This window comes from Fusarium verticillioides, chromosome 1 (assembly GCF_000149555.1).
Source record: "Fusarium verticillioides 7600 chromosome 1, whole genome shotgun sequence".
Lineage (NCBI taxonomy): Eukaryota > Fungi > Ascomycota > Sordariomycetes > Hypocreales > Nectriaceae > Fusarium > Fusarium verticillioides.
The window spans coordinates 1,611,233-1,634,652 of record NC_031675.1 but is presented as its reverse complement, the minus strand read 5'-3'; the positions used below and the strand labels follow the sequence as shown (position 1 = coordinate 1,634,652).

The 23,420-nt window shown below is 49.0% G+C and overlaps 9 protein-coding genes across 10 annotated transcripts; 7 read left to right on the top strand and 2 right to left on the bottom strand.

Moving 5' to 3' along the window:
- Positions 1–299: 299 nt before the first annotated feature.
- FVEG_01503 (hypothetical protein) lies at positions 300–2,730 on the top strand (the record flags this gene model as incomplete). The annotated part of the gene is made up of 5 exons (XM_018888512.1): positions 300–464; positions 530–624; positions 676–793; positions 858–956; positions 1,007–2,730. The coding sequence occupies 5 exons, from the start codon at positions 300–302 to the stop codon at positions 2,681–2,683; spliced, it is 2,154 nt and encodes a 717-aa protein (XP_018744429.1). The 3' UTR covers positions 2,684–2,730.
- A 1,583-nt stretch (positions 2,731–4,313) lies between these two features.
- Positions 4,314–5,905, top strand: FVEG_01504 (hypothetical protein; the record flags this gene model as incomplete). The annotated part of the gene is made up of 3 exons (XM_018888513.1): positions 4,314–4,538; positions 4,592–4,663; positions 4,715–5,905. The coding sequence occupies 3 exons, from the start codon at positions 4,314–4,316 to the stop codon at positions 5,903–5,905; spliced, it is 1,488 nt and encodes a 495-aa protein (XP_018744430.1).
- A 393-nt stretch (positions 5,906–6,298) lies between these two features.
- Positions 6,299–6,763, top strand: FVEG_01505 (DNA mismatch repair protein MSH5; the record flags this gene model as incomplete). The annotated part of the gene is made up of 2 exons (XM_018888514.1): positions 6,299–6,354; positions 6,406–6,763. The coding sequence occupies 2 exons, from the start codon at positions 6,299–6,301 to the stop codon at positions 6,761–6,763; spliced, it is 414 nt and encodes a 137-aa protein (XP_018744431.1).
- Positions 6,764–7,358: 595 nt separating this feature from the next.
- FVEG_01506 (DNA mismatch repair protein MSH5) lies at positions 7,359–10,428 on the top strand (the record flags this gene model as incomplete). The annotated part of the gene is made up of 5 exons (XM_018888515.1): positions 7,359–7,851; positions 7,915–8,153; positions 8,202–8,792; positions 8,846–9,293; positions 9,344–10,428. 5 exons carry the CDS (start codon positions 7,359–7,361, stop codon positions 10,426–10,428), a joined length of 2,856 nt encoding a protein of 951 aa, XP_018744432.1.
- Positions 10,429–10,868: 440 nt separating this feature from the next.
- Positions 10,869–12,383, bottom strand: FVEG_14849 (hypothetical protein). The gene is made up of 2 exons (XM_018903866.1): positions 11,775–12,383; positions 10,869–11,713 (listed from the first exon to the last, which is right to left on the bottom strand). The coding sequence occupies exons 1-2, from the start codon at positions 12,044–12,046 to the stop codon at positions 11,281–11,283; spliced, it is 705 nt and encodes a 234-aa protein (XP_018744433.1). The 5' UTR covers positions 12,047–12,383; the 3' UTR covers positions 10,869–11,280.
- Positions 12,384–12,466: 83 nt separating this feature from the next.
- Positions 12,467–13,711, bottom strand: FVEG_14850 (hypothetical protein). Its single transcript, XM_018903867.1, has one exon. The coding sequence runs from the start codon at positions 13,529–13,531 to the stop codon at positions 12,602–12,604; it is 930 nt and encodes a 309-aa protein (XP_018744434.1). The 5' UTR covers positions 13,532–13,711; the 3' UTR covers positions 12,467–12,601.
- Positions 13,712–14,877: 1,166 nt separating this feature from the next.
- FVEG_01508 (protein phosphatase PP2A regulatory subunit B) lies at positions 14,878–18,015 on the top strand. 2 transcript variants are annotated; one of them, XM_018888516.1, is made up of 6 exons: positions 14,878–15,678; positions 15,753–15,793; positions 15,867–15,964; positions 16,049–16,700; positions 16,759–17,339; positions 17,398–18,015. In XM_018888516.1, the coding sequence occupies exons 1-6, from the start codon at positions 15,635–15,637 to the stop codon at positions 17,419–17,421; spliced, it is 1,440 nt and encodes a 479-aa protein (XP_018744435.1). In that variant the 5' UTR covers positions 14,878–15,634; the 3' UTR covers positions 17,422–18,015. The 2 variants fall into 2 exon arrangements, with proteins under 2 accessions (XP_018744435.1, XP_018744436.1); XM_018888517.1 differs by lacking the exon at positions 14,878–15,678 and having other exon boundaries at positions 15,696–15,793; positions 15,867–16,700.
- A 542-nt stretch (positions 18,016–18,557) lies between these two features.
- FVEG_01509 (hypothetical protein) lies at positions 18,558–20,010 on the top strand (the record flags this gene model as incomplete). Its single annotated transcript, XM_018888518.1, has 5 exons — positions 18,558–18,800; positions 18,878–18,903; positions 18,967–18,983; positions 19,041–19,381; positions 19,441–20,010. 5 exons carry the CDS (start codon positions 18,558–18,560, stop codon positions 20,008–20,010), a joined length of 1,197 nt encoding a protein of 398 aa, XP_018744437.1.
- A 629-nt stretch (positions 20,011–20,639) lies between these two features.
- Positions 20,640–21,677, top strand: FVEG_01510 (hypothetical protein; the record flags this gene model as incomplete). The annotated part of the gene is made up of 3 exons (XM_018888519.1): positions 20,640–21,049; positions 21,103–21,322; positions 21,603–21,677. The coding sequence occupies 3 exons, from the start codon at positions 20,640–20,642 to the stop codon at positions 21,675–21,677; spliced, it is 705 nt and encodes a 234-aa protein (XP_018744438.1).
- Positions 21,678–23,420: the final 1,743 nt, after the last annotated feature.

Sequence of the window (23,420 nt, the reverse complement as noted above, 5' to 3'; positions counted from 1 at the left end):
GCAAAGTGCAAAAATGCCGTGTGCTTTTTATAGAACAAGGTTTCTGCTACAGTGTGGAGAGTTTCATCCCCTGGAAACGGAGCCCGGTCGTAAGCTGAATTCCCAGGAGCAAGGGTACCTTAGTAGGACGTCGAAAAGTCATACCGGTATCCCTAGTGGCATGTGCTTGTGGCTGACTGCGCCACAGCTCGTCCCAGCTTTTCGCGACCTACCTTAGAAACGCCTTAAAACACGCTTCTGACAATTGTGACGCGACTGGCTGGCATCCTGACATCGACATCATCAACTTTTCTTCAGCCATGCCGTCTCGCAAGCGCTCGCTTGCAGCCATCGATGGCGGTGATAGAGAGAAAGAATACTCATTACAGCATCGTATCCGTAATATGTGGCAGTTCGCGAACCTTTGCCAGTGGATATACATATTCGGCAAGGCTGCGAAAATCGACGAAGCTATCGATGTTGAGGTATGGCCACATAACAACCCAGTACTTCAGTAATGGACGGGCGCACAAACTAACAGATACCATAGGAAATTGAGACAGAATGCCTCAAGCCGAACTCCAGTATCTTGGCGGACATTGCCCTTGCCCTCCTCAAACTAGTTTCGTCGCATCGTGGTTTAACGTACGTTTCCAGGAATTGGGAGATGCAGTTTTTGCTAATCGTGATTCGAAGGCATGACATTTTCGATGACCAAGCACGAAAGCAATTCACGAAGAGATCGCCAAACTACAATCCCTTCGGTTCTGGTGAAACACCCCTCAAATTCAACGATTTCGACATTTTTACTAAGGTAAGCTATGTAGAAATCACAAGGGCAGTCAGTGATCCGAAGCTAATATACACTGCTTGGGTAGATCAAGGTCATGCAACAACTGACTCAATGGGTCATGATCCATCCTGAGCGCATTCGGGATAAGATGGAAGAGCAAAAGGATAGCGAGCAAACAAGTTGGGTAAGTTCACACCTCAACGAGATGGGGCTTAGCCACTAACAGAATTCCAGCGAATAGAACCATACGGTTGGGATGCAGATGACCGAACCTATTTCGTGCTGGACGATAACCGAGTGTATCGGCTTACAGAACCTCCGATGATCAAGAAACCCACCAAAGCGAAGAAACCCAGAGCATCGTATGGGAGTAGACGCTCGAGCACAAGACGACGCACAACTTTGAATGCAGAAGAAGTGATCGAAACGGACCAAGATATCGAAGGAGATACACCTCTCGAAGATGATGGCCTGGGTGGAATGACATGGGAATGTCTCGCCGTCACTCTTGATGATGTACGATCTGTTGTGGATGGTTTTCGGAAAACCCGTGACGAGAACGAGAAAATCCTACGCAATCAGCTAGAAAAACACCTCGTTCCTATCCTTGAAAAACAAGAACAATCTCGGCAGCGCAGAGAGTTACAGCGAGAGCGAGAACTAGCGAACGCTGCCAAAATGGCAAATGCGAAACGATCGAGCCGAATTGCTGGGAGGGTTGAACAACAGAGGCAGGAGGAGCAGATTCGAGAGGAAGAACGACACCGAAAGGAAGAAGAAGCAACCAAACGACGAGAAGAATTGGCGCAAATTAAAATGGAAGAGGAGCGCGATAGAAGACTGGTGTCTCGTGAACAACGGCTTCGAGAACGCGAGGCACGACGCGTCCAACATGAGGAAGAACTGGCACAACTCTCCGAAGACAGCAAGAACTTATCAAGTAACAGCGCACGAGTATCTGAACGCCGCCTTCAAGTTGAGATTGAAAAAAACAAGCAAGCTCTGAAGGAGCTCGAGGATGAGGAAGAAGATTGGATTTTCGACTGCACTTGTGGTCTCTATGGCCAAGTTGACGATGGAGCGCACAGCGTAGCTTGTGAGAGATGTAATGTCTGGCAACATAGTCTATGCGTTGGGCTGAGTGAAGCAGCAGCTGACCAGCCGGAATTCCACTACATCTGTGCTTCTTGTATTAGGCGCGAGCAAGAAGCCAAACGCCCCAGACCAACTATCAAGCTGAAGCTCAATCGTCCACCTAACTCTGGCATTCAGCCAGATCGATCTGGCTCTTCAAGTCACTTAGGGCTATCGTTCAGTGGGCAGGGTCGAAAGGTCAACGGGACAGGGTATGGAGACCATGACCCATCCAACGGCAACGTTGAGCATGGCTTGACTCCATTGGCTTCCACCCCTAGTACTAATGTCAATGGCGTTGGTTTCCCAATGAGCATGATGGACGCCCGCTCAGAGGTGAGTCAGGAGGTGCTTGGCACACCCAAAGGAACACCGGTGATCCCGGCACCTGTCAAGCTAGATGCCAGCATCCAGGGCAGTCCATCACGCAGTACGTCTATGACCACGCCAATGACGTCCTTCCGGACACCTAGTCCTTCGAAAGGTATCGACAGCTTCCAGGGTGATAAAACAGCTGAGTCTGCGTTGAGCACACCTCAGATCAGCCGTGAGATATATCGAGCTGCTCACGAGCAGAACGGAACTATACCTTCTATTGCTGGGCTCTCCCCAACCAAGCATTCACCACCTCGCCCCATCGATTCTGCCAGCTCGAATAGATACAAGGCTGCTACTCCAATACTTCCTCCGGTTGCTCTATCACCCTCTCCTCAACATCAGATCTTGACTCCGCCAATCAAACCATCGGAGCCACCAAGACCGTTTGAAAACCGATGAACGCTCCAAATACGGGGATTTAATAAGGCATGTACCCTGGTCAACGCCACGGCTGTGTTAGGAAGTTCTCTAAACCATGTTCAGGCATGACATGAAACTTATCCCTAAGCCATCTTCAACAGAAATCCAAGCACAACCAATACCATGATGGTATTAACGAGAAGACGCTGAGTCCTTTTCTCTCATTGGAGAGGGATAAAGCTATTCAGAACAATTGCCTGTCATGGGGCCTTAAATGAGAGAATGGCACAGGCAGGTTGAATCACACTTCCCCCATCTGTAAGGACTCTATAATCGTCTCCAGATTAAACTAGGCAAGTGGTCGACCAACAGAATTTGTGATCTGAAGCACTGCAGCAACGCGAGACGCGAATGGCCGAACCTATGCCGAAAATAGGGTGTCTGTCAACATTGCCGGGCGTGATGAAAATGGTGGTCAGGAACAAATGGCCAAAGCTTCGAATAGGAGCCTGTTTCTCTTTTTGACGCCAGGACGAAATAGTCCTAAAGGCAGAGCTGATCTGCCAAAACAGAACCAACAGGCCAGGCTGGTACAGGGTTAGATCAGGCTGGGCAATTATGGATTATTTGGTTGGTTGGTCGTTCGGCTACCGCAACACATCAAACAGACGCTGCCAGCACAACTGCGAGTGGCCGCTTGGTCCCAGTTATCCGGCACTTGAAGCAAACATACTACAGCACTCCACATTAACAAACCTGGTAGGGCATGGCAGGGCAAGACTGCTAATGGAAGCAAAGCAAGACAGCGGTGGACAGGAGCTGTTGGAGTAGCAGGATTGCGAGACGCCTTTGGTTATAAGTAAGAGAATATGACGGATAATAGATCGAGATCGATTCACCAAACAATAGAGAGTCAACAACGTCTCAAGTTGGGATGGTTGATGACACCCAGAGGGGCCGGATGCGCACGTCAAAGGAATGCGCCGTGGCTGGACTAGCGGCATGCGAATAAGGCGGCGCAGGGAAGCACAATCAAAAGTATGACATTTTGTTTCTATTGAATGGATTGCGGCTGGACGCCAAGCGGCCCCATCTCTTAAGCTCATAGGGCTTCTATTCTACTGTGCTTCACCATGTTGGTCCGTGTACAGTGTGGTGGGTGGCAGAGAGTGGAGGATACCGGCCAACGACACATGTAAATGCAGCTTGGAGAGGTCTACCACTCTGGTAACGGTCCGCATTGCGGTCTGTTTCCCAACAGGACAGTCGTCTGCTTCGGTTCCTTTGAGCTTCAGAGCATCAGGTAGTTGCTTGTCTATTTGTAGGCATGGTCCTGGCGTTGTAGACATATCTCTGATATCAGAATGTCCCAAGCGCATACAAAACCACTCGTGGCAGCTCAAAGAAATCCGACAAAGACGCCCTTGCTGAGTGCTCTACCTTCAGGCCGCTTAAGACCAACATAGCTACTGTCAAAAGACCAGACTTTATCTCTTCATCTACATTGTGCAACTTACCAAGTCCACTTGCCGTTGTTCACTATAGTACCTGTGTTGTTCCATTGGCTCCATCACCATCAACACCATCAACACCAACAACACAGGACCCTTTTCTATCCTTGCGTCCCGTTGCCAAAATCAATACCCAAGGGCGGTGGAAGACACGCGACATGCCGCAACAGATACTTCCAGCTCCGCCATCTTCTTCTGACGGCTTCTCTCAACAGCCAGTGGCCATGGAGTCACATACTTCGCATCCTCAAGGCTCTATGAGCCCAGAACAAAGCTTTGCCGGCTACTCTTACTCAACTCGATACTCTACTCCTGTTCGTGACGATGACTCTTCTGTGTATGAGCCATCAACTGTCTATTCTCAAAGAAGTGATGTTTCGTTTGTAAGTCAAACAGGCCCACACTGGCTGCCATCATAGCTAACCTGCGATACTAGCAAGGCTATGCTGGAGGTCTAGGTATCACAAGCAACCCTTATGGTCCTTTGCCCGATGAGATCGGCTACAATGTAGGTTTCACGAGAGCACATGAAGAGCCAATAGCTGAGCCAACAAAGCAGAACCATCTCCCGTACACTCCGGAAGCGTCACCTTCAGCACCTTGCTCATTTAGCGACGCAATTACTACTCGCAGTGGTCTCAATATCGCTAAGAAATCGCTTACCACACGATCACCAGCAGTCAAAACTGGTCGAGTTCAGAAGAGAAGCCGTGCAGAGAAATCCAAGAATGCCACTAACATGCTTTCAAAACCGCTTTCCGAAGCTGCCAGAGACTTTCCCGATATTCACGTTGCTGACATCGAGGCCTTTGTCAGTCGGTCAACTGAAGAGAGACTATCGGAAACTTCGCGTAACAAAAAAGCTGGTCAGATCAAACGTCCCATGAATGCTTTTATGCTATACCGAAAGGCGTACCAGGAAGTCGCTAAGACGCAATGTTCTCAAAACAACCACCAGCATGTCTCAAAAGTCTGCGGTGCCGCATGGGTTTTGGAGCCAGCGCAAATCAAGGAGAATTTTGATCAATGGGCAAGAATAGAGCGTGTGAACCATCAGCGCGCACATCCCGGATACAAGTTCACACCCTCGAAGCCACGAAAGACCAAACGTGATGGGGATGGCAATGACGACTATTCAGACAACGACTCAGACTGGAACGCCGGACGTGCCCGGAAGTCCAGATTCCGCCATGCTACACGACTAAGCGAGACACCAGTCGCCTACGATGCTGCGGGTAATGCGATCGGAGAGCCAGCCGTGCCATCTTACCATGACATGTATGCCTACCCGGCTCTAGGTCGGCCTCATTCACTGCCATACGATGATATCGCACCCAGCTCCTTTGATATGGGCATTTGTCAGTACAGTGGACTCAATATCAACGGCGAAGTGATCAGCAGAACCCCTTCTCCTGGTGCCATCGACTACCCTGTACATGGGCTTGATGGATTCGCCAACTACTACGGACCGCCTGGATCAAGTTTTGACAATGCCGCTCCCCATCTCTTTGGACCTGCGCAGTACGATGTTTATGATGAGATCCCTGCCAGCGTCCCTTTTGACCAAGAAGGCTGGATGTCTCACATGGAAAGTGGTCAAGACCTGATGCCAGTCATGGGGGGCTACGAAGACACCATAGCACAAGACGTATACTTGAAGGGAAGCAAAGACGATTGGAAAGTCGAAATCATGGACGAGCCTGGTCACTTCGAGGATTGGTATGCACAGACCGAGCAGGGGCTCCAGTGATAATAGGCATCTTGATGTCGCCATGTAATTGTAGCAATTCCTTGCGTGTTTTACTATTTGGGAGCATCATACATTGGACCGAGCGGTTTGATTTAGACCTGGTTTTCCTTAGGGATACATATTTTAAATGAGAATCGGTAGGTTTTGGCAAACACCATGACTAGGATTTTCTCATCTCAAGGCGTACTGTAATTCTAATCATTCTGTCTTTGAAAGCTAAACCGTCTGTTGTGTGTATGTATGTGTGGATGGTGGAGAATGGCGTAGGCTTAGTCAGTGGATGCTACCTACCTTAGTACCAATGTCTACCTTGCCTGCATCTAGAAGCCGCGACTTGTCCCCAAGACGACATTCCATCCATCGCAACTGTATCCAAGCTGTCTGCAACACATGATGACTTGGTTCTCCAAAACAGTGACCGTTACTGGTCTAGTCCTATTAGCACATGCGTAAGCCCGGCAATTCTTGGTGTCTTCACAGGAAATTGACAATCACTCCAGTTGCTACTCCGCGCAAGAGCACTCCGTCATTTCGTCAACAGCGGTGCATCATAGCCAACCGCAGCCGCTCGCAACACACTCGCTCCCAATCGACATATCGATCGAAGCACTGGTAGCGACTTTGATTATTGTCCTTGGCTTGGTTCTGGGAACTCCAAAGCTTCGACCAATTAAGTGGCACGAATGGGCTGGCAAGATTGAGCGCGAAGGAGAGGCTGGTTTCCAAACAGGAAGTGGCGAGGTGGAAAAGGACTATCGAGGAAACCCATTCAGTGTGCTTGAGACGAGGCCAGGTTTCATTGACATCCGCAAGCAGCGCCGTGAATTCACGAGCTGGGTCAAGGCTGACGAGAAGTGAGGACAAGAGCTCAGACACTTAATATGGGCGACATCACACCCTTATCGATTTGACGGGGTTCTATCCTATCAACACGAAGCGCTGTTGGAGGCATACTCCTGGCGTGCTCAGGAGCATTTGCGACTCAACAGGAATGACGAGCGACCAGCCTCCGGAACCAAATAGAATCTATTCAGATACCTGCATGACTACATTCAATACTGTATTAGCTAAGGTAGTTGCGCTGATTGAAACCATACTAGGTACTTGTCAGAAATACCTTAGTACCTAAGCACCTTAGGTAGGAACATTCATGAATCTTCTTGCACTACCTAGGTAGAATTTGCGATCGAGCTCCTTTCACACGTGTATCCTTCCTTCCCATAATGGCAAAGGCCAAGGAAACCTCCAACGCCATAGGAGATAACTAAAGCAGTAAAAGGCTCCTGCCCTGACTCACACAGACTACTAGAGAAGGTCACTCCCGTCCAGATCTCTCCTCTTGCCTTCCATTGGATGCCTGCTAATCGTGCGGTGTGGTAAGGTCAACCTTCTGACTCCACGCATATTCCTTCTGGTCTTTCGGCAACAAATTTATTAAATTCACTCAGCAAATATGCCCAAGACGCCAGGCTCGAGTGCTTCTAGCTCCAGTCGTCGTGGCCGAGGTCGAGGAGGTAGAGGATGGAGGGGCCGCACTTACAACCGCGGGAACAGTGGTGGTTTGTCCTCCAGAGGTGGCTCAACACGGCCACGAGCTCGTAATCCCTCTTCATCGATACGCTACAGTTCTGCTTCTCGAAACCACGCACAGTATTCAGATTCACAAGAACCGCAGACGCCCAATGCCGACACTCGTGCTCGAAGCAGCAGTGAGCCCATTCAACATGAAGTTGTCATGGCCATCGACCTCAAGGATAATTGCACCATTGGGTGCGCATATTTTTCAACTACTGACGGGATTCTCCATGTATCCGAGGACATTGCTACAGCTTCACTTGACATTGCGGAACAATTCCTTATCCACATCCAACCAACCAGTCTTCTTGTATCTGCAAGAGCACCTGCCAGTTTCCGGGACCAGCTGGAGAAGATCACTGCGTCAGAAGGTCAGCGAAAATATATTCATCTTTCGATTCGTAAGATAAGAAACTGACGAGAGGCATGCATAGGTGCCTCAAAAGGAGTTATTTTCCGCGGCTTGCAGTCGTCAGAGTTCTCAATCGAAACGGCACACGAACGACTTGTTAGTCTCGATTCACAAGCCTTATCTGCTACTGGTATTGTATTCTCCACAGGGATTGAGGAGGATGGAAGTGAAGAATCCATACCCGGTCTTTCTCAACCTGAGTCGCAGGCATTCCGTCAACTTCGCTATGGAGGCTGCATAAACATGAATAGCCAGGTATCAGTAAGGGTACCCTTCTACTATCGTGATTCAGATATTGATGTGATTTAGGTAGGATGTGCTGGTGCCTTACTTGGCGATGTTCTTCGTCGACGATCCGCTGGTTTTCTCCCTGATGGGCAAGTTGCTGGTGTTCTCTTTCGTGTTGTTGACATCCGCATGTTCTCCCTTAATACCTACATGTATGTCAGCACTGACGCTCTCTTGTCACTGCAAATTCTGCAGACCGAATTGCACCCCAACAGCCAAGCGTGGGGACCAGATGCGAAGAAGGGCAATTCGAAAGAAAGTCTTTCTGTATATGGACTGTTCCATCACCTGGCTTGTACCCCTCAAGGTCGTACACAACTACGTCAACTCTTCCTTCGACCACTGTTGGACCTTGGCATCATTTCGGAGAGGCAGAGAACCATCACAGTATTGCTTCAACCAGACAACGCCGACAAACTTGCACAGTTGACTTCGACCCTACGCAAAATTCGAAACATGCGTACCACTTTAGCGCAGCTGCGAAAAGGCATTGAGTTTCCCTCTGCTGGTCAATCTTTCGATAGGGGCGTATGGGCAACAATCCAGAAGTTCACCGCCCAAGCTCTGACTCTCAGAGAAATGATAGGCTTGTTTAATGGAGGCTCTGATATAGTAATCTTCAAGAAAGTAAGGAGCTGCTACAGCAAGAGACCTGGCGGTTCAAGCTAATGGTATCGACTAAGCTCATTCATACCCTCGAACCGGCCAGCTTGGTAGTTGTTGGGGACATGATCAACAAAACAATCGATTTTGAACAGTCCAAGGCACGCCACAGATCCTCCGTCAGAACTGGAATAGATACTCAACTTGACGAACTAAAAAGACGGTATGACGGGATGGACAGCTTCCTGACAGAAGTTGTCAACCAACTCAATAGGGAGTTGCCACAATGGGCACGTAAATATGTTCGATCCTGCATCTTTCTGCCACAAATAGGTTTTCTCACAGTGGTGGAATCAAATCGCCTCACAGGTAACGGGCATTATGAAGGAGAGGGGACAGCTGTTGGGGACTGGAAAAAGTTGTTTGCTGCGGACGGTGCAGTGTGCTACAAAAACAGCTACATGAGAGAGTTGGACGAGGAATACGGAGACATGTATTGCCAGATTGGAGGTAAGTTTGTTGTCAGTAGTGCTTTGAAGGCTTCAACTCACACAAGGCAGATCGGGAGGTGGAGATTATACATGATCTTGCAGGTAAAGTTTTGGAGCACGAGGAGCCTCTGTTGCTTGCCTCGGACATGTGTGGTGAGTTTGATGCAATACTTGCCCTTGCGCTTGGTGCCGAAAAGTACGATTGGCATGCACCACAAGTGGTGGAAGCAAGCATTATCCACATCGAGGAAGGCCGCCATCCTCTGCAAGAACTTGTTGTGCCAACCTTCATCCCAAATCCCTGCCATCTCTTTACAGGGACATCAACTATAACGGCGGCCCAAGATGGCTCGCCTCAGGCTCTGGTCCTGATTGGGCCAAATCACTCTGGAAAGAGCGTCTATCTGAAACAAACAGCTATAATTGTCTATCTGGCCCACATCGGAAGTTTTGTACCAGCAGTTCAGGCAACAATCGGGCTCACAGAAAGCATCTTGACTTGCATATCTCCCAGGGAAAGCATGTCTGGAGGCGAGAGTGCTTTTGCAAGAGACATGAAACAAGCTGCGCTATCAATGAAATCATCAACACCTAGAAGCCTCGTCTTGGTAGATGAGTTCGGGAAAGGGACCAATGGCGATGACGGTGCCGGATTGCTGGCCGCGCTACTGGACTACTACCTATCTCTCGGACCCGAGTGCCCTCGACTACTTGCTGCCACGCACTTTCATGAAGTTTTCGAGTGTGGGTATTTGGAAAACCACAATGGATTACGCATTGCGCACATGAACGTCAGAATGGACTGGAATGCGTCAGTTGCGGATGATCAAGTGACCTTTCTCTTCAACCTTGAATATGGCCATAGCACGTCAAGTTTGGGAGGCAGATGTGCAGCTTTGAATGGAGTACCAAGCGCAGTGGTTGAACGCGCCGAAAACATTTCAAAGTTGCTGGCCCGAAACGAAGACCTGAGTGCGGTTTGTGCTCGCCTTTCTCAAGCAGAGGAAGTCCAGCTTAGCAAGGCAGAGATGACTGCGCGGCTGTTTCTAAGTGAGACCTTCGGCGACCAAGATGAGGCCAACTTGAACGGGGAGGAACATACGAGAGGTTCTATTATTGAGGTCTTGGAGGATATACTGTCATCTGATATTTGAGCAGCTGTTGCCGAGTCGATATGAGATCGAACTAAACGAGGGGGCAATTCGCGAGTGCTATGAGACAGCTACGGCTGAAAACTTTTCTTCACTTCTTCGTCATAATTCCATCGAGGTCTTTGCCGTTACGTGCATACTACATCTATCAACCCTCACTAGTAAAGCCTATTGCTGCATCTAGAGCCTCATTGAACATGCTACCCGATGATTGAAGGGCATTGGAAGGTTGTCTCGGTCAGTGAGTTGCTGCATAACCATGAATTTTAGATAGGGACTGTCGAGCCTTTTCCTATAGCTTCACGGGATTGTTCAAAATCGTACAGATTCCCACTATAAGCTCCTGAGGGCTATGTTGCATTTTCAGTGAGGCTTGGGAATTGTTAAATAGTGAAGCAAAGATATCGCCAGGCAAATGCCCTCACAGTCAAGATCGAACGGATTTCAGGTAATACATGGCGAAGGATGAAAAGTGGCAAACCCGACACAGGACTGAGTGGTCATCCCAGTCAACATATGTTGCTGTACTATTCTATATACAAAACCAAAAACATGCATACATTCCACATCAAGCGCCCGTCAAGTCTTTCAGCATAAGCCGATTGTAGATCTTATATATGATGTGATAAGCAGACTTCATAGTTTCAAGCCCTAACAACGTAGGCTGTTCATAAAATGCATCGTAACTGCAGTCATTCGCTCTGGTGAGCGCAAATATCCTTTTGAGCAACGAGGTAAGTACATGTCTTCCTCAGCAGCTGTAGCAGGGCGTTAACTCAAACCTGGTACACTAGCACCAGCGACCATGCCCACGATCGTTGTATCAAGTTGTATATCAGCTTGTTTGGCACCTAATTAAATCAGGACGTTGAGTATTGCAATGCCCGCCCCAAAAACCATAAAACACAAGGCAAGTCTGTTGGAGGATGAAGCATCGTTCCCGTAATCCGAGCAGTCATCGCTGGAAACGTTTCTGCAAGCACGAGAGCTCAGACTAGAGCAGACCGCGGTTGCTGATGACGAACCCAGAGCCTGTCCACCACCCTGAACTGTTGTACCTCCGCCACCAGGTACAACTATAGTGACACCATACTGGCCTCCGTCTCCGAGGAAATTAACACACTGATCGTAGTTTTCTTCGCAGGCATCAACGGCTGAGGTGCATGCAGCTTCGTTTGTAAATGTCGTGGCAGCGTAGGGGAAGGCGAAATATGAGTTCGGGACGTAGGATGCTTCAGCGGTTGGTTCGCCAGTGGCCGAGGCTGGAGCTGTACCTGTGCAGACGGCGCTTGGCATCGTTAGTAGTCAATTCGTTCGTCGAAAAAGGAATCCAAGTTCTGAGCACTCACCCAGATGGACAGCAAGCCGGTTCATCGTCGGCGTCCACGGCACACGTTTGGCCGTTTTGGCAGCATATGTCGCTAAATCTCTCGCCAAGCTCCTCAGAGCATCGGAATGTGTTCGCTGGGCATGAATCGTCCCGTCTGAAGATGACAGATGCAGGCGGAATGTAGTATGCTGGGGCGTATACTGCCGTTGCTATTGCTTCTGCTTGAGGAATGTTCTGAGCAGATGTAGAAACTGCAACGAGGCCGAGCCAGAGGCAACTATAACTGAGCATGATGATGGTTGAGAGCAAGCGAATGAGAGATGGTTGGACGAGGCTGAGACGTCAAGACGTTCTACTGCAGATCGGTAAAGCATACGAGGAGCAGCGAATGTTGGCTAGATTCATAAGTAAAAGAAAGCCCCAAAGAGATCATCGTCCGTGTTCTCTCTCTTTTTTTTCTCCTTTCCCCGGCCCTCGTCTATGCTTCCTTGCCAGCTTCCAGGTCCAGGCTCCAAGTCAGGGACCTAAGACGATTCCAGTGGGGTCGAAAAGGCTTAGCCCGTAACGTCGCAAGTACAAGATTGTCAGCTTGTTTCTTTGGGTAACAACATGCATGACAGGCAATCCAATCACCTCAGCGTACCTAGGTTAGGGGTGGGATGATGTCATGGGTTTCTGTTGACTGAGCAACCCTTGGCACCAAGCTAAAATCGACTCGATCAATTAAGTTCACAATGCCCTAGGTACTTATTGTGTCAAAGTCAATGTTCATGCAAATACATTATATCCCAAGTATGATTGTTACTGTTGCTCAAAATGTCTGAGATCGACCTGTAACTCGATTCTTCAAAACCCTCGGACATGACCCAAAATCTGTCGTAACCGGTCCAGTGCCTTTGTCTGAGGCACAGCATCAAGACCTTGATTCTTAACTTCCACGATTTCTCTTCGAGCTTCAGTTATCAGAGGCTCTAAATCCCCCCAGACATACTCTGTATACCCATTTAACACCTTGTCCCATTGGTCAAGGTAGCTATTCCTCACTTCGTCGGCACTCGTTGTACCAAAGTGAAGCTGCCGTTCGAAATCTGCTTCAGGTCCTGCCTGATCAAGAAACTCGGGGTTAAAGTTGAGTAAGTCATCCCAGCTAAAGCCAGGGAAAGCCGAACCTGCAGTGAAAAGGGCTTCTCTCAGCTTGGTAGCCGCCTCTGGGGTAAGGCCCTCATCTACGGCGTCCGTGTCATGAGCTCCGAGCAAAACACCATCAAGTGCCCCAGATGAATCATCAAGTAGGTTGACTACAGCAGCGCCATCCATCTTCTCTTGCTCCAGAATAGCGCTTGGCGTAGATGGTACATGGTGAGTTTGGTTTGGGAGCCTCCCATATTGACTGGCATCCTCAATCTCTAACTTGGAGTCGGCACTGAAGAAGGCGTCAAATGCTTCCGCCGATGCACCAGAAACAAAATTTGCCTGGGAGTGTAGCGATTCACCAGGAGCTGTTGAGCGCAACCTGTGCGATGATGCTTCGCCCGTACTAGATGAGTTTATCCCAGTAATGCTGCTGCCACTGGCGCTAGCTTTTCCATCTGGTCTCTGGCCACTTATATCTGGACCTGTTCCGAAAGCATGGAGAGCAAGTCTGCCAGAAGCCTGAAGTCTGCTGGCGATGGAGTCAGGCTTTCCAGAATCGTTATCTGTGGCCTTGCCTTTCGATTTTGCAGATTCCTCGTTTTGTTGTTGTGCTTTCGGTTGTTGTCTGTTTTCGTTGTCCATGGCTGTCTACCTATATCAGCCAAGGAGCATGCACAGCTACCAGTATTGCTCCAGCAGCAGAGGCAATGAGTTGAGCGCCTTGTGGAATAAGTCGAGGGAAGAGAGCTTGATAGAAAAGCTCCGGAAAACTGATGATGGGCATCGGTTCATTCGCTGTAGACGTCTAGGATATGATTAAACTATAAAATAGCCGCGATGAAGTTAAACCGCGGGGCACATGTCAAAACCGCTCCGGGCGGGTGAGCGGGTGCCGATCGGCCTGGGGCTTGGCACCGGATTTCCGAGAAAGGTTAATAATCTGATAATGCCTGATATCGCTCGTGAGTCGATACTGGAACAACTCTGACGAGTATAATTGAGTCAAGAAGCTTACGCAGGTAAGGTGGTTAGTTGTTCATCGAATCAGATGGGATCCAAATGAAGCGCGCTCTATCCTCTACCACCAGTGCTGACCATGCTGCCTACTGTCTATCTGAATGCCTACCTACCTACCTACCTAGGGTATGGGGGTCAAGTCATCCAGGGATACCCCGCTGTTACATCAAACTTGATCTAATATATGATAAAGGTAGATGTAAGCTGCGCAGAAGTGCCCAACATAATGGCCTGTTAGTGAGGCTGATCTATCTTACAGCCTCACTTTGAAAAAGTAGAATGCCTAGGCAGCTCTAGCTCTCGTCGCCAGCAGAGCTTGCAGCTATATATATCCCTGATATATGCAGAAGTCTGTCAAGATGGCTTCCAAGGGTTGAGCTGCTGGGGTCACTAGCTAGGTAGGTAACCCCTCACAAGTTGAAGCAGGCACGTTAAGTCATCGATCTTATTATGCTGGTGGCGTCTAGCCTTGAGGCACAGCCTATTGTAGGCAATGAAGCCCCGGAGCTATGTTGTGGCTTCTGGACCTAAGTGCCAACTCAGCTCTGAGCTGTTGCTTAACTCTTACTGGAGGTCCAGTCTCTATCGGATAATCATCAGCGTAGGGAAGCGTGACATGAAAATAGACCCAAACCTGAGGGATCCACCATAAACTGTCTAGGCTGTCCTATCCCATCAATCATCCAGCCAAGCCCAAACCAGGCCCGGCCAGGCCAAACCGAAATCGAACTGGATCAGATCAAAGCAGCTTGACTTTCGTTTCTGCTGCGTCACTGCCCGTCCCAACTTGTTCTTTGATATGTTCTCGACACAAAGAAGCCGTCTTGTCTGAAGCGAAACGTTTCTGTACGTAAATACCACGAAACTCGATATATTACAGACATAACAATACCCACCACAGCTAAGCATAGCTCAAGACCTTCACTGCTGTCTTAAGCTGTCTTTCTTTACTTTAGTAGGTTCCTTGTCCACTATATACAGTAGCCAGGTCAGGTTGTGCCGCCGGCCCAGTGCAGTACAGTTAGTACCTACCTAGGCAGCTCACCAATTTACCTACCTACCTAGGTACCCTAGGCACAACGCTGTGCAGCTCAGCACAGACTTCAGAGCGCTCTCCCTCCACTCGCTGTCTCCTCCCTCATCTCTTTGGCCCGCCCCTCCGTTGCTTCTGCTCCTCGCCCACATCCACATCCACATTCACGACCAAACCAAAGCAGACCAGTCTACCTCCACCACAACCACCATTACCACCCGACCATTATTCTTCAGCCTTGGACGCCTGCCCGCCTCCTAACATCATTCAGCCCTCCGCCGTCCTGCCTTCGATATCCCTTCCTGCCGCCGGACAGGATAATTTTGGACGACGTCTATAGATCACGGCGGCATATCTTGGTAGACCCCACTGCGGCGCCGACAAAAGACAATATCCAGAAACGACACCACCGCCCATCCACCCACCACCTTACCTAACCTTACGCCATCCAACACCCACCGCAACACCAGACCAGACGTGTGCCGTTGTAGCTTCCATCATCCATCCATCTCCCTTCGTGTTGGCTCGGCTCGTCAACATCAACTACTTCCGCTGTTTCCAAGTTCTCGGCTCCGATTAATCCTCACCTCCGCCTTGGCCCCGCCATTCGAATCCACAGCTATCGATTCTGACCTTTGCCTCCCTCGATCAACAACCACAACCCCTCCTAACCCCCGCCCTCGCCGCTCACCAAGATGGTTGATAGCGAGACAAATTCGCCCACGTGGAAGTTCACGCAGTACGTTATCTCTCCTGATCCCTCATTGGGCTCCTCTCGTGTTTTTGAAGGTGAAGCTGAGCTGTCGTGTGCAGGTGTTTTGGTGACAAGGGCGATGTTGAGGACATCACCGAAGGTATGCCACCACCCTTTGGCTACCTCAGAGCCAGTTGTGCATCATGGTTACTAACTGCCACGCTCTGATACAGCTGATATCATCTCGACGGTTGAGTTCGACCATACCGGAAACTATCTCGCTACTGGCGACAAGGGAGGTAGAGTAGTGCTCTTCGAACGAAACGAGACGGTACGTCACCGTTCCCGAATGTCTTTGCGTGCCGTTTATCTTTGGCGCTGCACTCTCTATTGTCGCCGCTAACCATTGATGCAGAAAAAAACCTGCGAGTACAAGTTTCACACCGAGTTTCAGTCGCATGAGCCCGAATTCGACTATTTGAAGTCCCTTGAGATCGAGGAGAAGATCAACAAGATAAAGTGGTGCAGGCGACAAAACGCTTCACACTATCTGTTGTCTACCAATGACAAGACAATCAAGCTATGGAAGGTGTTCGAGAAGTCGCTCAAGGTTGTGGCGGAGAACAATCTCTCTCACGATGTAACTCCTGGGAGCATTGCAGGTGGTGGCGGTGCTCCCAAGCCTTTACCGTCTCATCAGTTTAAGAACGCCGCCGACCTAAAGCTGCCTCGGCTCACACATCATGACACAGTGGTTGCCGCCGTGCCACGCCGGACATACGCCAACGCTCATGCCTATCATATCAACAGCATCTCGGTGAACAGTGACGGGGAGACCTTCATCAGCAGCGATGACTTGCGAATCAACCTCTGGAACCTCAATATTCAGGACCAAAGCTTCAACATCGTTGACATCAAGCCTGCCAATATGGAGGAACTTACTGAAGTGATCACAGCAGCCGAATTCCACCCCATGAGCTGCAACTGGTTCATGTATGCCAGCTCTAAGGGCACCATCAAGCTTGCTGACATGCGAGAGAGTGCTCTATGCGACCAGCATGCGAAACGTTTGTGCACCTGAGTTGTAGAAACTTGTATAATTGCAAGCGTACTGACTACTCGTAGTATTCGAGCAAGAAGAAGACCCCTCGTCGCGATCCTTCTTTTCCGAAATCATCTCCTCTATCTCAGACGTCCGGTTCTCACATGACGGCCGATACATCTTATCTCGCGATTACCTCACCGTAAAGATTTGGGATATCAACATGGAGCGACAGCCTGTAAAGACGATACCGATCCACGAGCATCTCCGACCACGATTGTGTGACACATACGAGAACGATAGTATATTCGACAAGTTTGAAGTTGTTTTCTCTGGTGATGCGAAGAATGTTATGACGGGCAGTTATAACAACAATTTCATGATCTATCCTTCAGACCCTGACAAGGAGGTCGAGGTGGTCCTTCAGGCGGACAAGTCGGCTTTCAAGGCGAAGAAGGTTGGTGTGCCCACACCAATCAACGCTTCGACAAGCCCAACAGCCACCAATGGCAAAAAGGGTGGTTCTAGGGCTGGCAGTCCAGGCGGTCAGGGCCAGCGAATGCGTAAGGAGACAGACGCGGACCAGATCGATTTCAACAAGAAGATCCTGCACATGAGTTGGCATCCCTTCGAGGACAGCATTGCAATTGCAGCTACGAACAATGTAAGTGGAACTGAGTCACACCTTTGTATGTCAACCCATGGCTAACCTGCGGGCACAGCTCTTTGTCTTCTCGGCACTCTAGACCATGGTAATGGCGTTCATCTCGTAGGGCAGTTAAGCGATCCAGTCCCTGGCTGGAAGTCGAAGTCGCAACAGCAAGAGCATAAGTACTTCAGCCTCCGTCATGGTGGGATCTGCCCAGTTCTTCTTGGGCACGGCATGATATCTCGATGGCGTAGGAAACGATAATACGGAACAGCACGACCTACTATACTTAGAAGCGATAGCACTTATCATCGATAGTGCTTGGAATGAATGCTACGCGGAGAGAAGGAAGAACAGCTGGAAGAGGCCCTTTGGATGTGGCCGTTGAAGAGACTGACGATAGAAAGCTACTGGCTATCTGTCTATGAAGCAAGCGAATGAACCAGCGGGACGAGCCACATGGGAGGGAGGTGAATGGATGCATCGGCTGGCGTTTGGTCGCCACGTGTAGCAGAAACCACAAAGAGACTATTGAGAATCAAAGAAATGCCACTCATGCCTGAGAAGAAGCCAAGTTGAAACTATGGCCGGCTATTCGCCCGCCATTCGGGTCAGTGGAGTCTCAAGGGAGACTGATGATGGATAATGAATGGTAAGGTTAGATGCAGGGGCCGCATTGAACGCCTCTAAGAGGAACACACGCAGTTAATTGTTTGGTCATTTCTTGACCAATTCGCCATTTTTATCGTGGCGAAGGCCTATGTAAGCTTCATAGCCAATCTCTAAGGCTTTCGAGCTGCCACGACCTCCAATGCAGCAACATTCCATCATGCAGTACCTGGGATGGTAGCCCTCTGGTCGAATTCAAAGTGCTTGAGATGAGATAGGGCTGTTCAGCCAACACTAACTCTTTACGTGTAGCTAGTACGGTGTGGTCCAATTGAATTTTGGTGAGTATGCAAGTACAGTGGTACCGCTGGCCTGATGCGGGTTAACCCCCAGCCTTATCGAGGAGTCTGAGCGTCCCTCGGCCCCAGGAATAAGATACTAGGAAGACCCGGCCCTTGTCTCATCTTGGCTCTTCTGCATTACCTGGCTAGGACAAGTAAGACACAAGGGCAACACCAATAAATCGGCCCAGCCGCTTTTTGTCAGCAGAGTTCTTTGTTGAGGGATACCACCCGTCACTCCTTTTTTTTATTTTTTACTATTTACACCTCCCATCCCACAGCGATGGCGACTGAAATACCTTCCCACATCCTCCGCAAGAGGACAGCAGCCTCCGACATGACGGTCCTCGAGAGCTCGGTCCGTCGAGGCAGCGCCTCTCACGGCGCTCCTGTCAATGACCTGGAGCAAGGATCGAGGTCATCAGTAGTGCAAAACATTGCCAATCTGGTGGCTTACGAGGTCGGACCTTCATTGTTGACAGTTGGTGTCATGCTAAGCTTGATCTTTGGAGGATGCTGTTCAAATGTACGCTGTCATTTCCACCCCCCGCTACCAATTGTCTTACATGGCCATATGGACTGACTCAAACTATCCTGGCTTAGGTTTATGCTCTTGAAGCTATCGTCAAGTGAGTTTTCCATGTGTATAATCATCCGTACTGTGCTATGAGACTGACGAGTTATTTCTATAGCTTCGAACCATCAAGTGGTATGATAATCGCCTGCGGCCCCATGGCCTTGAACTGACGTGTTCTTCTCATTACAGGAACTCTCTTGACGTTTGTTCAATTTCTCTTCGTCGCTGTGACAGGATTCATCGCTCAATTTGATAAGAACAGTCGTTTCTTCCTTACACCTAACAAGGTTCCCATCAGCCGTTGGATATTCAACATCGTCCTCTTCTTCACCATCAATGTTCTCAATAACCACGCCTTCAGTTATGATATTTCCGTTCCAGTTCATATCATTCTTCGATCTGGTGGAAGTATCACAACCATGACGGCAGGCTATCTATATGGCAAGAGGTATTCTCAATTGCAAATTGTTGCCGTTGTCCTCTTGACACTCGGCGTCATCTTGGCTGCATGGTCGGATGCTCAAGCCAAGGTAGACATTCCTTCCCCGAGCTTTACTACGCATACGCTAATAAAGAATCTCGGCTATAGGGTACGAGTGAAAGCAGTGGTCGTCCAGCCTTCAGCACTGGACTGGTGATCCTCTTCGTAGCTCAGCTTCTTTCGGCCATCATGGGGCTTTACACGGAGGCAACATACGCCAAATACGGCCCTCAGTGGAAAGAAAACCTTTTCTACTCGCATGCGCTTTCTCTGCCTCTGTTCCTGCCTTTTGCTCCGTCAATGGCACGTACTTTTGCTCATCTCATGACGAGCACCCCGCTGCAATTACCTGGCGTTTTCGGCTCGGCAACCCCTAACTTTCAGATTCCCAGTCAGATCCTATTCCTTATTACCAATGTTCTTACTCAATATGCTTGCATCCGGGGAGTCAACCTTCTAGCCGCTGCATCAACGGCTCTCACCGTTACCATCGTCCTCAACATCCGAAAGCTTGTCAGCCTACTGCTAAGCATTTGGCTATTTGGCAACAAGCTAGCTCCTGGTACACTGCTCGGTGCTATTATTGTTTTCAGTGCCGGCGGGCTATACTCGGTGGGTTCGAGAAAGAAGAACCCCACGGAGAAGGGAGTTTCTGCCAGGGACAACAAAGCAAGCTGATGAGCTTGTTACTTTTTTTTTTTTTTTGTACAAAGGGTTTTCGTAAAGCTCAACAAATTGCAAGCGGCGTCGATGGTTTAGGTTGATCTTGCATATCATGAGGCGGTCAGAGTGTAGACGGACGTTTTGTCCAATGCTACCATGCCGGCGTTATGGTGAATCTTACATGCTAACGAATACCAAAAGCTAAAGGGTTTATATAGACTAGACAATCGAAAATGCCCATTTCGGATAGATCGTGTGTATTTGCCATAGTTGTGTTCATATCAAGTAGCCTATAGTGCTTGTAATGATAAGTCCTTATACCACACAAAACACCGACGACATCCATTGGAAAGGACACTGGAAGCAACTTGGACGGAATGATATGTCGGTCAGGTCCAAGTTGGGAACGACGCAGATGTGTCCAATCCTTCCCACGCATCTTCGAGGTTGTCATTCGGACGCTTATCATTCTAGTCTCCAACACCAACGCGGGAAACGATATTCAGATGCGTCCTGTAGTCAATCCGCCTCTCCACAGGTTATACACCACTCATACACTTGAAAACTCATAATAACGATGATCGGCGCCAACAGGACCCTGTATCTAAGATTCATCTGCTATCATCCAGGCTTGTTTACCCGGCATGTCGCATCCACGAACTGGTTCTCACCAGATAACCTTGAAAAGAGAATACACTCTATCAAGACGAAGAAAGACTGTTTCGCGCACTACAATTCGTACCCAACTCGATCAGCTGCGATCAACCGGGCGGTATGACTGCGCCAGGCTCAATTGGCGCCCTATCTACGACGACAAGTCCACGTGGCCCGTTCCATACCATTTATTCTGGGACAGTTATGTCGCTAAATGGATTGAGGGGGCTTGTTACTTCCTAGCTGATCCAGATGAGTATGACGAGGATATTGACCAGAGTGTCCGCGAGCTTGTGGACATGATCAGCTCAGCTCAGCAGCGAGACGGCTACTTGAACGTTCATTATACTGTGGTTGAACAAGGAAAGAGATGGACCAACATCCGGGATATGCATGAACTGTAGGTCGTCAAACAAATCCGGTTACTTACAGGAAGCTGACCTGGTGGCGCAGATACAATGCCGGCCATCTCATAGAGGCCGCAATTGCTCATAAGGAATACTATAGGAATAACATACTTCTCGAGCCTATTGAGAAGTATGTTTCTCCCATCACGGAACATTTTGACCCCGGAGAAGACCAGTCAAAGGGCTATTCTGGTCATCCTGAAATCGAGCTATCGCTTTTTCGACTGTACGCTGCTGCAGGCAATACCGGAGTTCGACTTGGCACAGTATTTTCTGACGGAACGAGGGAATACTGATGGAAATGAAGGAAGACACTTCTACGACTGGGAAAAAGAAAACAGAGGCGAAAGCCTGTGGCTGCGGTCGAACTCATATTCTCAACCGAGGGCTTATTGGTATTGCCAAGCTCATGTTCTAATCACAACACAAAACACAATTGAAGGACATGCTGTCAGATCTGGATACCTTCTAACTGCTGTTATTGACATGCTGCATCTCTCTGCAGAGAGTGGAAAGGTTTTACCTGATGCCCAAGCATGGTCACAGGCACTGTATAAGCTGTGGGACAACATGGTTGATAGGGAGATGTACTTGACTGGAGGTATCGGTGCTATGGCATAGTGGGAGGGCTTTGGAGACATACGCTTCGATTGCTTTCGTCATGCTCGCGGAGCGAATGTTACATCTTGATTCTCGATATGCGGATGTTATCGAGCTATGTCTTTACAACACCATCATGATGGCCATGAGTTTGAATGGCAAATCCTTTACTTATATCAACCAACCTGCCAGCTCTGAAACTGAAGAAATCGCGCGTGAGGGGCGGTTCTGGTGCGCTTGTTGCCCTCTAAACTTAATGAGACTATGCGGGAGTCTGAGCGGCTATCTTTGGGATTATGGTACTGGTGACAAGGGGACTATCACACTCCGGCAGAAGACCAGCTGGCCGTGGGCGGGCAATGTTGACTTTGAGTTGTCCTCTCCATCATTTTTGCAGACCACCATCCGGCTTGGTTTGCCCGCCTGGTCCAAAGGAAGATTTACATTGTATTCACCAACGAATTTGCCCGCCTCAGAGGTTGAGAAGGGTTATATATCTCTACGGCCTTCCTATCGTTCTGGAAATCCTCGGTTCTCACTACACATTCATGGTTTTGAGCCAAGATTTATATCACCCCACCCCTACTCAAATCGACATAACTTATCCGTGGCACGGGAGCCAATCGTCTATTGTGTCGAAGATTTCGATAACCCTTGGTGCAATAATTTCAAAGATTTATTCATTCGGACAGACTCATCAGTTGCTGAAGAGAAAGTGGTCCATGAAGCATCCGGCGAAGAGCACGTCGCAATGCAAGCTAAAGGGTGGAAGCAGTCACCTTCAGCACTTGGATCACATTGCTGGAGACTGCCGAGTCTGTGAATTATTTTCTTGTTCCATACTATCTCAGAGCCAACAGGGGGGATGGTCAGATGAGGGTTGGTTTAACAAACGGTGGCACCGAGCCAGGCACGCTTTTCCCTGAGAGACTTTGACTGTGAATTTTCAAGGGCCTAGCGCATAAGCATGACTTCAAGGGGAGGAGACTATCGAGTTTCTTCATTCCACCTTTACCTGGGTCCTGATCAAGGACTTGGCTGTTATCGAGAGATATCATTGCTCTTCGAGTATGTCGCATTACAACACTCAAGACACGAATAACATTGGGCCTTAGATGATACCTGTGAGTCTCTGAAAGGCGACCTTCTTTTGACTTAGAGAAGCTGCCTCTTTGTATGATTAGATCTATGGTTTATGTATTTGTAGTGATCCACTTACGCTCCTCTATCAAGCTTGGAAATCCCAGGCATAAGAAGCAGAAAGTAATGCCACTGTCGAATGTATCTTGCTTGAATGCGTATATGTACGATCTCTAAGCCCAATGCCCCAAGCACCTACCCTATCACTCTTACTGCCTCACAATCTCCTCGTCTAGGGGTCTCCTCTATCAAGACCAGGGATTTGACCCGATACTCCGGTTACAGCAACGCGCCATGTAACGCGGCAGAGCGCCCGTGTTTCCGAATTTGACATAGCGGAGCTGGCGGTTATTCTGTTCCTAATATTCTCATGAGCCTACTCCGTATTCTGCACCTATTAAGTGTCTACCTTTGCTATGGTAGAGGTAAGGTGATTCTTCCGCGTATTCGCGACACTTGATAAGTCAGCCTTGATCAAGCTTATGATTCGAATTTGGTGTCTCACGGTGCTCTGAAAGACAGCGAAAGTACGTTGTTTGTTGATATGATTGTAGGAGAATAATGCTTAATGACATCTAGATTCCTCGCAAGATGCCGAGCCCCATCTGCATCTTAATACCTTGC

Bases quoted from the DNA above. Each gene is read 5' to 3' on its own strand.
- FVEG_14849 (XM_018903866.1), bottom strand. From the start codon at position 12,046: ATGCTCAGTTATAGTTGCCTCTGGCTCGGCCTCGTTGCAGTTTCTACA. The intron at 11,714-11,774 runs GTGAGTGCTCAG...AACGATGCCAAG, and splicing joins CCGGCTTGCTGTCCATCTGG to CGCCGTCTGCACAGGTACAG.
- FVEG_14850 (XM_018903867.1), bottom strand. From the start codon at position 13,531: ATGGACAACGAAAACAGACAACAACCGAAAGCACAACAACAAAACGAG.
- FVEG_01508 (XM_018888516.1), top strand. From the start codon at position 15,635: ATGGTTGATAGCGAGACAAATTCGCCCACGTGGAAGTTCACGCA. The intron at 15,965-16,048 runs GTACGTCACCGT...CCATTGATGCAG, and splicing joins TCTTCGAACGAAACGAGACG to AAAAAAACCTGCGAGTACAA. The intron at 16,701-16,758 runs GTTTGTGCACCT...GACTACTCGTAG, and splicing joins ATGCGACCAGCATGCGAAAC to TATTCGAGCAAGAAGAAGAC.